General features: G+C 45.3%; 1 protein-coding gene across 1 annotated transcript in view; it reads left to right on the forward strand.

Moving 5' to 3' along the window:
- fat4 (FAT atypical cadherin 4) overlaps positions 1-16,184 on the forward strand; it is a 112,224-nt gene extending 96,040 nt beyond the window's left edge. The window contains exons 12-17 of the mRNA XM_085789225.1: positions 4,090-4,175; positions 6,225-6,404; positions 6,944-7,068; positions 8,577-8,794; positions 11,959-12,220; positions 13,976-16,184. Coding sequence (XP_085645351.1) covers positions 4,090-4,175; positions 6,225-6,404; positions 6,944-7,068; positions 8,577-8,794; positions 11,959-12,220; positions 13,976-15,885 — 2,781 coding nt within the window. The 3' untranslated portion in view covers positions 15,886-16,184. The remainder of the gene's footprint in view (positions 1-4,089; positions 4,176-6,224; positions 6,405-6,943; positions 7,069-8,576; positions 8,795-11,958; positions 12,221-13,975) is intronic.
- Positions 16,185-16,402: the final 218 nt, after the last annotated feature.

The raw sequence follows: 16,402 nt of genomic DNA on the forward strand, positions 1-16,402 counted from the left end.
TTTCTGTCTCCTCTGCTCTGAAGGAGCAGCTTCTCCCTGCCAGCAGCGCAGTGGCAAGGAAAGAGAGAGACAGGGAGGGAGGAGGAGGAGAAGGAGGAGGGGGGGAAAACCCGACCCGGCCCCTGTCAGACCCTCTATAATGTAGTTCTCCTGCTGGACTTCAAATCTGTCATTTCTCACCGTGCGCTGGGAGTTTCATAGGAAGCTGGTAAAATCGTTAAATTGTCAGTTTTGAGATGGTGCAGAGTGACGGGATGGAAAAGGAATACAGCACACGTAGAGGGCGAGCCGTGATTCTGTCGGTGCCCTGCGAACGGCGTGCAGAGTGGTGGGTTGTGTTTGGGTCCAAAGTGCCAACTCCCACAGGCGGCGTTAAAAGCAAAAAACCGGATCGTCGTGTTGTTTGCAGTTAAAGGTGCCGCGGGTCATTGCGGTGGTCGGAGCTGAGGTCTGCGCTCGGCTCCTCCTGAGCCTTAATGCTGAGCCGGCGTCAAAAACAAGAGAGAAACCACAGACACGGGTCGTGCACCGCTTCGCCGTGAGACATCCAACCGGGTAATCAGAGGGAACGGAGAGTTCACAGACACTGTAACAATCACAGTCTGAGGCACTTTAATTGTCCGCTACAATAAATGTAACACAAACTGTCCAACAACAGGACCTCGTGTCGGAGTTTGAGTCACACCAGTTCCCCTGTTTGCCAATACATAAGGAAGAAACGTCTTAAATACAGACGGGAGAGAAGTGGAGTTGCAGCTTTGACTTGATTGCGCACAAGGAAAATGTTTCAACGGAAAGTTTTAGAGATGTTTTTTTCTGCTTCTTCTTTTTTAAATATGCAGGATGTTGGCATGAAACTGCTGGCAGCTTCAAATCATACAAAATATCAGTCAAAATCTTAACTTCCAAAACTCAACATGTGACCAGTGTCCCTTTGGTTTTTTGAGGAGTTTTCAAATACAAGTGAAATGATGAGGAAATCTAATCTCTGAAGAAAAGTATATTGATATTTTCTCTTTAAAAGAGTCAATTTAAGTGTTTTTTTTCTCACTGTTTTCCACATTTGGTGCTTTAATCAGAGTCACTGGGTCCCAGCCTCCTGCTTTTCCGTGTTAGGTTTGAGTTTTAAAAGGTTTTTTTTGCCTTTACTTTGAAAGTCACAGTGAAAGAGAGACACTAAAGTCAGGGAGAGACATGGCCACGGGTCAGACTCGAACCTGCCCCAGTGAGGACCAAGGATTTAAGGCTTTATTGTGCACTGAGGCCCATCTATACCAACTTGTCCTAAATGCCTTGTTCCAATTGCATAGATGAGCCATGAGCAGATCTGACGCCGGCCTTCTGCTACAGTCTCCGCTAAGTGTCACAGAAGAATAAAGAGACGTCTTCACACAACTGAGCTTGAAATCCTGTTGTCAAATATGAACAGACGAGGATTTGACTTGACGTTAGATGGCAAAAACACTCAGTTATAAAATTCTCTTATCTCACTTGTTTGTTCTACTAAAAGAACAAATCTGAGTGGTTTCAGACCCAATTTTTCAGAAATGACGTTTTTCAAATGCTATTTGTCAACGCTGTCAGCTCCACAAATGTAAATCACATGCACCTCCACTGTGTCACAGGACAAAGGCAGGAGTCTTAAAACCTGGATAATAGAAAATAAAAGCAGGCCTGCATGTCCTGATAACTGTTAAGGAGAAATAAAAACATTGCAGAAATGACACGTTGGCGTGACCGTGTGACAGCAGCCTCGACTGTTTGGATAAAAGGTCCCAGCTGAGAACATGTGAGCCGGAGCTCGGGGTAGTTTGTTTTAAATCAAGAGCTTCAAGTCAGATCAAACAACCGAGTCGTCTGTTCGCAAATCTGGTTTGACAGATCAGGACTGGCCGTACCTGATGAGCACCAGCGAGCGAGTCAACGAGCGTTTGATTAGCTGGAATTATTTGTCCTTAGAAACAAGCACAAAACTATATTTAAAGAAAAGAGAAAAAAAAAAGCATAACATCGGTTACTCAGCGCCTGCACCATAACAGACAGCGATGCTGAGGTCCCTCTGTTGTATTAGTCACAGTTAAAACAACATCTCCACTGGTGTTTTCTTCACTTTCCTCAGTGTCAGCCAAACACAAAAACACGGCTCACCCTTTGTTACTCTCGTGTTACATTCGGCATTAATTTCCAAACAAGAGAGGGAGGAGGAGGAGGAGGAGGAGGAGGGGGATGGGGAGGGGGCAGGATGCCGGGACGGGGGGGTGGGGGGGGGGGTTGGACTCCTTGAGAAAAATGTTTTTAAATATTTCCTCCACCACAGTGTAAGACACTTGACAGTAAGTACAGTGTGTGTACGGCCTCTCTGTGCTGTCTTTGATCACAGCGAAAGACATTAATAAAATGTTCATGTGGCTCTTTATGGAGCATCAGAGAGTCACGAACCTCCCATTGTTCCTCACTGCTGTCACTGTGTGTGTGTGTGTGTGTTTTATTCTTGTTTTGTTCTGCATATGTGTCAAGTTTGCTGCAGGGAAAGTGTGTGTATACTGTATGTGTGTGTGTGTGTGTGTGCTCTTGGTGGGGTCGTGCACTCCCACATGATTTGTGTCAGAGATCCGGGGCCGGTGTGGTCCGTGTTTACTTAAGATCCAGGAGAGGTGGAGCGTGATTGCCCCGGTTTTTCAACACTTTCACACACTTTTCCGGACAGTTTCCTCACCAGCCCCATTTCTTTTCTTCCTCATAAGGTCGTCCGACTCACAGGGCACAGAGAGAGAGAGAGAGAGAGAGAGAGAGAGAGAGAATAAGCAACATCTGGGCAAAAGATTTAGTGCCATTAACGGGAAATAGGAAATGTTTGCTGTAATGTATGGCATTTTTCTGTGCCACTCTCCCATCAGCCACTGTAATGGAATGATGAAAAATAATTGGCCTGCGTGCCTTGCGGTGGACAAAAGGCTTCGCGCTAACCGTCGAACATGACTTAGTTACACAAATACTTGGTGAGAAATGAATGGGTGGAACCAGAACCCCGGAGCGAACGTCCGTGCCCACAGTCGATCCCTGAGAAGACTCTCGGTCTGAGGCCGAGGAGGCTCTCGTGGGTTTTTGAGGATGTGCACGCAATAAAAGTCAAGTCGAGACACGGCGTTGGCGTCGTCGTCTGAACAAGAGGCGTCTTTAAGCGCGTTTGAATCTGGTCACATGCACGTATTATTAGATCTATAACGAGGTTTTAAAGGAAAAGAGTTTAACTTTTTTTCCCCCAGTGCATGACTCAAGTTAGTCAATTACCAGCTTGGATGTATGTTCAGACGTATTTACAGCTCTGATATGAGCAAAAATCCAATAAACGAACAAAGAAAAGAAAGAAAAAACACACATTATATTTATTCAGATGAAATAAAAGAGTTGTTCTGCAGCCGCCATGTTTAAGTGTTTTAAAGAGTTTTCTCCACCACAACTCAACTATCTAAACACACCCGAAATAAAATTACTGTGATTTGTTTTAATTATTATCATAAAGACCACAGACTGACTCAGAGGGGCCCCGTTAGGAGGCCTCAGAGGAGAATAGGGGCCCTCATATTGGCACCTTTTTGCAGTGACTAAACCTCCACTGCCGCTGCAACTGATGTTGCATTCATGGAACATCAGTAAATCGTAACATCTAACATTAGTCTGCCTTTTGGGGGCTGAATGAATGCAGATCCACACAAACCAATGTGATATCGTCATTGTTATAAATATTTCTTAACAAAAAATGTTTTGTGAAGTTTGCTAAGCGGCTGTGTGTTTTGTTTTTTTTTTAACACTGAACCACCACAAGTTGAAAACACACTCCCATATGAGCCTGATTATAAAGAGGCAGCAACAGAGTGACTGATATTGACTGAGTGTTTGATGGGTCACCAGATGCCACAGAGCAGCAGTGACCGACACAGACTGTTAGCGCTCATCATCTGCAAGCAGCCGTGTCGACCGCACTCTGACAGAAGTGTTGTCCAAAAACTTGTCAATTTCATAATAATTTGAAGCGTTGTGATTCTGCAGCTGAAGTATTAATGTGTGTTTCTGTGTGTCGTCATGCAGGCGGCCTCCCTGACTGTGGACCTGTGTGGCGAGGACCAGGAACCAGGCTACTGTGCTGTGAGCAACGTGGCAGTGCACACCGACTGGTAAGATAATCATCCATCATGCAACCGACCGACCGGCCGGCCGTACATGTTAAAACACTGTTGATGTTTCACTTCACTCCAGCGTCTGGAAAAACTACAATGAATAATGACATTTTCCATGTCTTGCACAAAAAATAATGGAAAATAATAATAATAACAGGACTGATGAGTTTTTATGTACCTGGTCTGGACATATTTGCCTAATTTCTTGCAGCTGTTGCCTCGGCACAGTCTGAACTGACAACAATCTCTCCCTCAGTCTGCAGTCGGCTGTGTGGAGGTTTTATTCAACACAGACCAACAGTGTTTCTCATCAGCTGATGGACATTTTAACTTAAAAAAAATGCAAAATAAAGCAGCTCTACTTCTGAGCTGTCATCGCTGGTTTCATATCTACATATTTTGACAGTTTAATTTAGATTTTTCTGAAGTTAAAGGGGTAGTTCAACATTTTGGCAAATTGGCCCATTGCCATAATCCCTATAGTCTTAGCAGTAGGTTCGTTACCTTTAATTGTCGGTGCAAGCTATTTTTAGAACGGCGGAGCAGAGCCGTGAGCTGCTCAGAGCTACGCTACAGAGGCTAATGGGATTTCTTGGTTTCCCTCATCAAACTCATCAAATACACAATCCAACAACTCCAAAACGCTCTGGTGGACAAGTTGTGACCTGCACATTCACCACGCTATGAGATAATAACAGAACATTACCAGACAGAGTTGTTTTCTAGGTAAATTCATGCAAAACCGCTGATGCACGTTCCCGTCGGGGGCAGTTTTTCAGCAAGCAGTCTCTGCATTTGCCTCTAAAAAAAACTCTTGTTTCGTAACGTTCTGTTATTATCTCATAGCGTGGTGAATGTGCAGGTCACAACTTGTCCACCAGAGCGTTTTGGAGTTGTTGGATTGTGTATTTGATGAGTTTGATGAGGGGAAACCAAGAAATCCCATTAGCCTCCATAGCATAGCTCTGAGCAGCTCACGGCTCTGCTCTGCCATTCTAAAAATATCTTGCACCGACATTTGAAGGTAACAAACCTACTGCTATGACTACAAGGATTATGGCAATGGGCCAATTTGCCAAAATGTTGAACTACCCCTTTAACTTCAGAAAAATCTAGGGTTCATCTCTTTAAGAGGTAAAAACAAGCCACAAACAAACATGTAATTTAAAGGAGAAAAGCAAACGTCTGAATGAATTTACTTAATTATTAAAAGAGCTTATTAATTCACATGCACCCATTCATCTTAAGATCCAGGGTGGGATTCGGTGCGTATGGCTTCTCCAATGAGATTTAGATTTGCTCTGATCATCCCTGAACCTCCTCTGGTGGTTCAGTCATAAGTTTGTGTTAATTTGTGATTATGAATGAGAGTTTCTGAGAATCCGGTGCAGATGTTTAAAAAATAAAAAATCAAAGCATTTCTCCTTTTGTTTTTTTTTTAATTACTGCCTCATTGTGGGAGGATCGGGATGAAAGCAAATTTCTTAAAATATTATATGGAGCTGCCCGACATATTTTTACAATGACATTACAAAAAAAAAAAGAGGCAGAGACTCAAAGTTAAAAAAAAATGAAGTCATCTGTTGTAAATATACAATATATGATGTAAACCTTCATTAAATTACTGGATGATCACAGCCTGAACACACGGACCGCTCCGAGCCAGGCCCTGTGGGGGGAAAACTTGACACTGTGCATGTGTTTTTGTGTGTATTGGACCGTGTGTGTGTGTGTGTTAATGTGTGTGTTTGTGTGAATTTGAGAGTGAAAGAGAGAGAGATCGATTTGCCAGACAAGGAAGTGGCCAGAAAGGTCTGCACAAGGTTTATTTTGTAAGGGTCTTGGGAGCATGTTGTTGTGAAACTCACTGACCCACAGTGTCTTTCTGTCGTAAGTGTGTGCGTGTGAGTGTGTATGTGTGTGCGTGCATACCTCTGACAACTTGAATGCATTTGTGAGCTTTTGGATTTCTGTGCATTAAAGTCTTTGTGTGCATGTGTGTGTCTCTGTGTGTGTGTCTGTGTGTGTGTGTATGTGTGTGTGCAGGATCCTGGACGTGCAGCCCAACAGACTCTCTGTGGGAGGCGTCAGGTCAATAGAACCTGTCCTTCATCGGCGCGGTCAGGTCGCCACCCACGACTTTGTCGGCTGCATCATGGAGTTTGCCGTCAATGGCCGCCCACTGGAGCCCAGTCAGGCGCTGGCATCGCGTGGCATCCTTGACAGGTCCGTACCCACCCCCCCTCTCTCACACACACACACACACACACACACACATATATAACCACCAACACCCCCACCTCTCCTCCTCCTCTCTCCAACCCCACCCCGTCTATTCCTGCTTTCTCCCTCCTCGTCCTCATCATCTGTCCGTCTCCTCTAACCTCCCCGACTCTCGCTGTGGGACATCTGTTCACACTCTCAAACGGTTTTTAAAAAGATGTTTTTTCTTTTTTTTTCATACAAACGACAGATTTTTGACGAGAGCGAAACCAACAGCAGAATTCCAGAGATTTTTTTTTTTTTTTTTACTTTTCTGTCTTACCCGTGAATAGTGAGGCGAGGATGGATCTTTTAATATGCTAATTCCCTTGGGTCCATTATGAGGTTTTTTTTTGTATTGAGAGAAATCACAGCTCATCTGCCCCTCTTTTTTTTATGGGGGTTTCTTTTTTCTTTTTTTCTGTGGCGGACCCCCCTCCCCTCCCTTCGGCTGCTGACTTGTCAAGCTGACTGTCTTGATTGTGTATGTTTTGTGTCTGTAGATGTCCAAGACTGGAAGGAGCCTGCACCACCAGCCCCTGCAGACACGGGGGCACCTGTTTGGACCACTGGTCTTGGCAGCAGTGCCAGTGCGTGGACGGCTTCACTGGCAAATACTGTGAGAAATGTAAGTATATATGTGCCTTTGAAGTGTCTTTTTAATTGCTGAGGTTGCACTTACTAAGGAGTATATATTTCTATCATGATTATTTATGATCCTCCCCTCATGAGTCATCAAACTGCACCATGTAGCTTAATATAGGCCACACTGCTGCATTCAGAGCTTTATTTCAAAGCAATTGTGTATTTAAATATATAACGACTCGACACCAGAGGACTAAAACAGACCGGAGAAACCTTCAAGGCTCATAAAACCTGCCAGTGAAGTTGTACCCTAGCTTCTGTGGAAGTTGCAAAAAAAAAGTATGAGCAATGTTATTCATATTATTACTGGAAACAAACAAGATCATTACTGAGTAAAATGGGAATTTCCACAACAAATCCACTCTGGATTTTTACTCTGTCCACCATCAGGTTTGATTTTGTGGGAGATCTGCTGGTTTGATTTGCAGCACAGAAAAACACAGGATCAGACTGAGCACCATGTTCCTCTGACACAAATGGAGCGTCGTGTGCTGTAGCTGCAAAAATACTAAAAAATATACAGAGTTCAGAAAAGTCCAGGTCCCAAAAAAAGTCTGTGCTATTATTACAACAACTGCGATAAGAACAAGAACAGGCTGTCCGTTATCTTCTTGGTTAGCTGGAGTACATTTAACGAAGCGTCACCGTTATTTGTTATCCTAGTTTTGTTATAAGAGACCCAAGTTTTAAAAATATCCTGTTGGTCTCAACATAAGTGGTGTTTGAAGCTAAGTGAATAATTAAAGGGCTAGCCAGCGAGATAACCACTGCAATGCTAACAAGCCATGAACACGCTTAGCAAGTCTGTTTGCTAATAAAACCTCTATAATTATTCAAAAGTCATATTTATACATCAACACCTGCCAGATAACTGTTTACAAACACTTTTATTTTAGTGTAGCAGTAGCCAGCAGCTAATTAGCAACAATAGCTTTGTCTATTTTGGACTCTCAGCCTTTCGTAAACATGTTTTTTTTTAAATATATATAATAACAGTGACATCAGTTTAGAAAGAGAAGTCACTTTGCTTCTCAATAAAGTTTGGTTTGTACCAAATTACTGAATGGCATGTGTAGAGAAAGATATTATATGTAATTTTAAGCTAAGGGCTTTACACAGCTGAAATCCACACCTTAAAGTTAAATCCTTAAAGCATTTTATTTGCATCCCAGGGATTTAAATGCTATTAAATCTCCCACCTCTGGACAGTATAGGTTTACATCTAGTGTCTTGCTCAATGGCACGTTGTCTGCGCCGGGCATTAGCCTCCATCTTGCAGACATAGGAAGATATTTGTAACCTCCGGTGAGAATGTGAAGACCAATTTGTGGTTATGGCAGTGGGATTAGGAAAATCATTTGGACCCGTCCATTCGCCAGCAGCAGCAGAGTGGAAATATATTTGATATTTTAATATTTCAGAGTTCCCTCTGAAGCTTGAGTGAAGTCAGAGAGGATTGAGGATTTTTTTTTTTAAACGTTGTTCCCACAGACATGACGGCTGACACTGCCCTGTCTCTGGATGGCACCGGCCGTCTGGATTACTCCCTGAAGCCGGGCCCTAAACGCGACGTCCTGCTCAGGCAGTCGCTCCAGGGCGGACCCTCCAGCCCCGCCGGGCCCAGCAGCCTGGAGGTCAAGTTCAGGACGCGCAGCAAGACCGGCACCCTGCTGCACGTGCAGGAGAGCAGCAACTACACAACTGTGAAGGTACAGTACGAGAGATCTGTATTTCTTAAAAAACCAAGGTCAAATGAAGTTTCTGTGCCCACAATTTATTCAACATAACGTACATTTCATTGTATTTCATCCAGCAGCACAGCAACATGAATAATGAATCTGCACTTTCACAATAAAAGCCTCATCTTAATACCTTTGAACTGGTTGCAGCTCGACCTCTCACAAACATCTTGGCTCTGATTTTTATAAAGAACTGAAATTAAACCAAAGCACAGTCTCTCTTATGTGCAGCTTTTTGCATTTGCATTACAAATCTCCTTTAAGCCACATGCACCATTAAAGCTCGGTGAACTAGCTCCGTGCACGCTGATGCCAAAGCCATCGATCCACATCAGATCCATCAGGATCAGCACTGACGAAGCCCTGATGAGGATCCAACTTGGATCAGATTGTTTTTCTGAATAAACTTTTGTGGTTTTGGAGTCGGTTCACAGTCGACTCTGTTTTTCACTGATGCTGCTTTTTAAATAACCTCTCGCACCTACGTGACGTGCTTATAGTTGTTTAGTAAACCAGCCAGCGTTAGAGCGTTAGCATCATCAGCAGCTGCCAGACGCGCAGCGGGGACTTTGAAAGGGCGTTCGTGATCACGATCAGTTCCCGGCCGGTGCCAGGACACAAATCAAACTTTGACTCATCCATTTATTAGAGATGACAGAACTGAAGTCGAAACAATGTGGCTGCCAGATGATAAGTTGCGTCACCAAAAAGCATCTGCACTTCACGGAGCATGTGTGTGTGTATGTGTGTGTCTGTGTTTGCAGAGAAAGAGAGAGAGAGAGAGTGGTCCCCTTGAATATCTGGACCCCAGGATCCCGACATAATAACGTTTGATATCATGTGTGTGTGTACAGTGTGTAAGATGAGAGTACAAACGTGTCGACACATCCGCACACACGCACACACACCGTCCGTCTGCTCACTATGTTTTAACTCTTCCGCCACAAATCATCACCACACACACACTCTCCCAGTCCAAACTATAAGCTAAAACTACACGAGTCCATCTCAGCCGCCTCCCTTTAGTCCCATTCCTCTTTCTACTCCTCTCATCCTGTTCAGCACCCCCCTCCCCCTCCCACACCTCCTCCTCCTCCTCCGACTGACTGATCCTGGGCAGCTGCCCAGAGAGTTTTCCTGTTTAGACCTCACCACCACCACCACCACCACCAAACCCCTCCTCCCCACCTTTAAGTATCAGACTTTCTCTCTTATGATTTTGTTTTCCGGCTCCCGGTGCTCATCGAATCACCATCACAGCCTCTGAAACGGTGAAGAAAAGTATTATAAGTGCTGAGACAAAAAAGGGCAGAGGCATCGGGGGAATACATCCACTATATGTACATATGTTTAGAGGGAGAACTATATATACTGAGATATATAAAAACAAGATGTTTAATAGATAAACTTGGTGATTAGTTTTCCAGGTTTGGAGCACTCAGTATTCTTTGGCTTGGGGGAATTTCTGCTTTTCCCATTTTAAATCAATTCTTCCGGAAGCTACTTATCATTGCTGATTTCTGGGGTCTTTTGAAAAGGGAGGAGAGTGGGATTACTTTCCCATCGAAGTGGGGGGAGTGCACATATGAGATTATCATACGCGTTGTAAGCCGCAAATTTGCTGCCCATGCCAGAGTGAGCTTGATTAGTTTCCTTTAAAAGACACACTCTGTCCTGACGAGGGCCTCCTCCTCCTGAATGAGCCTGAATTTGTTGTTCGTCATCTGGCTGAATAACTGAGCTTCACACACACACACACACACATAGACACACACGCACAAGTCGTGAGAACATGATTAACTGTGGTGTGTCCCGCTGGGGGAAAAGATTTACGAGCGTCAAGCTGCATTTTTGTTTTCAATCTCTGACCTCAGCGGCAGCAGCAGATTGGAGAGGCAGCGTGGTGGTGGAGGCTGAATCAAGGCACTTCCTCTTATCGCTTCAGTTTGATTGACGCCGACATGAGCCGTCATTATAATGATCAGGGGGAAAAAAAACTTTTTGAAACCAGTATGATCAACTCTGGTTTATGTAAAGTCTCCTCAGAGAACGTTATTTATCGATTGCATGAAACTAAGAGTCGTATCAGAGCAAAGATTTAATACAGCGCGTGATTTATTAGTTTATGTTTTTATCAATTTATGATCTGTGATACATGTCTGTTAACACAGGAACTTATTACCACTGTTACTTAACTGAGAGTAAATGAGTAGATTACACATTTGAATCCATGTATCAGCGTATTACCATCCTGTCAAGCTAACTGATTGATTACCTTCAAAGTTTAACATTCAGACATTCAAGTTCAAAATGTAATTGGTTTGTTTTTTTTACATTAAAAAAATGATGGCAGAACTTCTTCTTCGGTGCAGATTGGCAACAACTCTGCAGATTATAAACACTCTACTTGTTAGCTTTACAGTTCGTAGCGACCGCCTCCGCCTTTGCCCTCAGACTCTGGAACAGCATCCGACTTGCCCTCCTCCACCGAATCTTTTAAATCCAGGCTAAAAACTCACCTTGTCACCTTAGCTTTTAAGTCCTCTCAATCTTTGTTTTACTGTTGATCTTTTTGTTGGTTGCTGCTTTTGTTCCGTCTATCACTTAAATTATTCGTATTATGCCTTTATTTTAACTGTACAGCACTCGGGTCAACTTGGGTTGTTTTTAAATGTGCTCTATAAATAAACTTGATTGATTGATTGATCATAATGAGCATAAAGGCATGATGACATCAGCCTAAATACAGCTCCATATATCCGTTAGCATGGTTGTTCATTCTTGTTTGAACAACTATCATGAAGATTTCCTGATGTTTTACCAAAGTCCATCACAGTGTGTGATCTTAAACCGTTGTAAAATAAACTTTGCCGCAGTAAAACGCACCAGTTTAACTTTTTACCATGTGATTTAAATAGTTTCATAATGTGATATATCTCATTAAAAAAGACCAATAAATAGGATTAAATCATTTGTCATGCACTTCAGTTCTGATTCAAAGCTGCTCCTGTTTGTCTTCCACCCAGCAAAACGCGTTTTTACTGCAGCCAAGAAAATCAAAGCACCAAAAAACTGACTCATCTACTCTTCATCTTCATCATATCTCCTCCTCTTCCTTTCTCCTCTTCTCTCAGCTGAGGAACGGCAACATCCACTACATCTCGGACGCAGGCCTCGGGGGGAAGGTGGAGCGCACCGTGGGGGAGGCCGTGCTGTCGGACGGTCAGTGGCACACGCTGCAGCTGGTCAAGAACGGCTCGGCCACCGTGATGCAGGTGGACGGCGGCCACCACCGGGTGATCCAGCATGCCACGCAGGACTTCGGAGGTCTGGGCGTTTTAACCTTCTCTCTGGGAGGAATCCCACCTGGACCCGCTCAGCAGAAAACAGCAGCAGGTGAGACCGGACGCTGCTTCTGTCTAAAGAGGGTTTAATATTATCTATATTTATTAGTAGTTTTTATTTATCTTCTGATTGGAAGGTCGCTGGTTTGATACAGACACAAAGATTTGACATGAGAGGTTTTTGCATTGTCCAAAGAAGCAGAAGAATGTCATATTATTATCATTATTGTGAGTTTTATACAGTTTTAGTGTCTAATAATCATCCAGATGCTCTTTTTTGCATTTTCAAGACAACATTTTAATGGATTTTTGTACTTTTTTGATAAAAAATCTTCGTATTTAAAGGGTAAAAAAAAGTAGTTTAGGTCAAACTCTTGTTTTATTTGCACTATAGTTGACTGACTGTGCATGTTGTGAAATACACACATGCTGAAGCTCTCAAACACCAAGAAACTCACCCACTCTTTACCCACTGTAAATTATCACTGATGCAGCAGCGTTTTCACGTGTTATGGAAACCTCCTCCATTGTGTGCGTGTGTGTGTGTGTGCGCACATGCAGCATGTGTGACCCAGCACTCATGAGCTCGTGGGCTGTCATAAATCCTGCACAAACTTCATCTTTTCTCCCCCAAATGAATTAATAGTGCGCTGCTCAAACTGCTGACCATATTTGGTGGCCGTCCAACAGGACTCTATGGAACTGGCCTGAAATCTGTTTCTATTTGACACTACAGAGATTTACCTGCTATGAAATTTACAGTAGTTGAATAACCGTTTCTTCATAGCATCACAGCATCGTATATGGGCAAAATAACAAATATTAATTCAATTTGACTTGAGTTTTTAAGGAACGTTTAGTGTTTTTTGTTCTTATTTCCATGGACTCTCATCAGAGTTTGGGGCTTAAATCACCGATGAGACGTCCTGAAACATGAGTTGAGAGCAGATTTTGGAAAAGGTGAAGGAGAGGGTTTCCACGGGGAGGTAATGCAACACAGTTAATTTAAGAATTTCAGGGGAGGGAAAAACCAACCCAATACTATGGACTAATATGGTAAAAATGAGCAATTTGGATGATTTGTCGACCTCTTTTACACAAGGACCGGGGCATATTTCAAAACAAACATATGCTGAGCACGCAGATCTGTGGCAGGCTGCCTGTTAAACCGGCTCATACCTCAGTGTGTGTGTGTGTGTGTGTGTGTCGGAGCAGTCGAGCTCTCCCGTGTGCTCACTTTTCAAGAGCTAATGAAACTACACAAATGGATTTAATCTGCACTGGGATAAATTCAATAAAAATCTATTTACATTAGCGAGGCCGTGCTGTTAGGCAATACACAATGCAAAAGATTGAATTAGGCACAGAGACATTCATCCAACCCAGATGTATGTCTTGAAGCTATAATGGCTCCGACGATGGATTCTCTGCTTTAGAAAAAAAAAAATCATATTTCTCCTCTCAAATTGGCTGATGATTGATTTGGCCCGTTTTTTAAAATATGGATATTTTAAGGAGGTGCTTTCCACGAGGAAATTTCTCTTGTTTTTTTTTTTTTTGTTTGTTTTTTTTGGTCTTAAGCTTGAACCAATTATCCATCTCAAAATTCCTTGAGCTCTGATTACAGCTCCCAGTTTCTGTTATTTACAAGCAGTCGATCCAGAGTCGGCAGACATCTTTGGAAACCCGTCCATCGGAAACGATCTCCCTCCAGGCCGCTGTTATGTCCTTGTTAGCTGCTGTTGGCTGTTTCTCCTTCATCTGATCCAGTTGTTTCTCTCTCTCTCTCTCTCTAACTCATCTGCAGGTTTCGACGGCTGTCTGGCCTACGTGAAGTACAACGGGGAGAACCTGCCGTTCTCCGGAGACCACAGCCTTGTCACCTTGACCAAGACCAGCTCGTCCGTCAAGATCGGCTGCAGAGGTCCCAACCTGTGCGAGAGCAGTCCGTGCTGGGACGGCCTCATGTGCGTCAACCAGTGGTACACGTACCAGTGCGTCCCGCCCGGCGACTGCACCTCCAACCCCTGTCAGAACCAGGGCAGCTGTGTGCCGGACCCCCACTCGGGCTTCACCTGCGTCTGCTCCGAGTCGTACACGGGAAAGACGTGCGAGACCTTGGTGGCCTGTCTGGGAGTCCAGTGTCCTCAGGGTACCGTCTGCAAAACGGCCAACAACGGCGGCTTCGTCTGCAGCCCCAGTCCCACGGCAGAGACCATGGTCCTCCCCATCTGGGCCGTGCCCGCCATCGTCGGCAGCTGTGCCACCGTCCTGGCCTTGGTGGTCCTCAGCCTGATCCTGTGCAACCACTGCAAGGACCGCAACAAGACCAAAGTGCCAAAGGAACCGAAGGAGAAGAAACCCAAGGAGAAGAAGAAGAAGAAAAAGAAGAAGGGCAGCGAGAACGTAGCGTTCGACGACCCGGACAACATCCCGCCGTACGGAGACGACATGACGGTACGGAAGCAGCCGGAGGGAAACCCCAAGCCGGACATCATCGAGAGGGAGAACCCCTACCTGATCTACGACGAGACCGACATCCCCCACAACAACGAGACCGTCCCCAGCGCTCCCTGCGCCCCCTGCACCGGCCCCGAGGCCGACATCGAACACTACGACATCGACAACGCCAGCAGCATCGCCCCGTCGGACGCCGACATCATCCAGCACTACAAACAGTTCCGCAGCCACACGCCCAAGTTCTCCATCCAGAGACACAGCCCGCTGGGCTTCGCCAGACAGTCGCCGCTGCCCCTGGGGGCGACCAGCTACACCTACCAGCCTCAGTACACGCAGGCGCTGAGGTCCACGCCGCTGAGCCACTCCCACTCCGCCTGCCCCACCCCCAACCCGCTGTCCAGACACTCCCCCGCCCCGTTCACCAAGCCCTCCTCCTTCTACAGGAACACCCCCACCAGGGAGCTCAACCTGGCCCGGAGGGACGGCAGCCCGCTGGACCTGCACAACGACATGTGCCAGCCGCCGCCCATGTTCAACTACGCCACCCGGCTGGGGAGGCGCAGCAAGAGTCCGCAGACCATGGCGAGCCACGGCCACGCCTCGCGGCCCAGCAGCCGGCTGAAGCAGCCCATCGAGCAGATCCCCCTGGAGACGGGGCCTCCGGTGGGGCTGTCCATCGAGGAGGTGGAGCGGCTGAACACCCCTCGCCCTCGCAACCCCAGCATCTGCAGCGCCGACCACGGGCGCTCCAGCTCGGAGGAGGACTGCCGCAGGCCGCTGTCGAGGGTCCGCAACCCGGCCGACGGCATCCCGGCCCCGGAGTCCTCCTCAGAAAGTGACTCTCACGACTCCTTCACCTGCTCGGAGATGGAGTACGACCGGGACAAACCGGTCTCTTACAGCTCCCGCGTCCCCAAGCTCTCGCAAGTCAACGAGTCAGACGCTGACGACGAGGAGTACGGCGGGCGGCTCAAGCAGAGGCGTTACTCCAGTCGGAGAGCAGAGGGAGGGCCTGGCGTCGCCCAGATGCCCCCCACCGACCAGCACTACACCCTGCCCCACAAGCTGGGCCAACAAGCCGGGGGCTTCAACTGGGACAATCTGTTGAACTGGGGCCCCGGCTTCGGACATTATGTAGACGTGTTCAAGGACTTAGCCTTGCTTCCCGAGAACGCGGCGGCAAAAGACATTGAAATGAACAGTGGAGATGGTTCGGTGACCATTCTTAACGAAGGAGAAGCTGAGCAATATGTATGAGACTATTTATTATGATGTTGTAGAATATGGTGATGTTCTCCATTTAAAAAAAAAAAAGAAAGACTGTATATTTGGAGAAAGCATTGGACTCCATGTTTGTTTGTTTTTTTTACATTATTCAAAAATAATAAGACGACTTTTAATGCAGTAAGGCAGAAAAATGGCACCTGCAACATGACAGACTTCATCACCTTGGAACAGTTGACCAGTCTTTTTTTTTTCTAGGTCCAAACTCAAACTGTACAATTGTGCATTCATCTTTCTCCGAGGCCTCATCACAACGAATCCATTCACACCGAATGGTTTCAAAAACAAAAAAAAGGACAGAAAAAAAAGAGAAATCCACGTCTGAATTCAATTTAGTGACTGCAAAGCTCCACTCGCATTATCTTGATCAAACATTTCTGTTTTATATTACCGATATTGCCTCTCTCCTTTTCCAGAAACTTCTGTCACATTCACAGCTGAGAGATAAGTCGCTCGATAATATTAACGCTCATAGGAAGTGAATTCCAAC

Source organism: Trachurus japonicus, chromosome 10, assembly GCF_045865225.1.
Source record: "Trachurus japonicus isolate A0001 chromosome 10, Traja_1.0".
In the NCBI taxonomy this organism is placed as follows: Eukaryota; Metazoa; Chordata; class Actinopteri; order Carangiformes; family Carangidae; genus Trachurus; species Trachurus japonicus.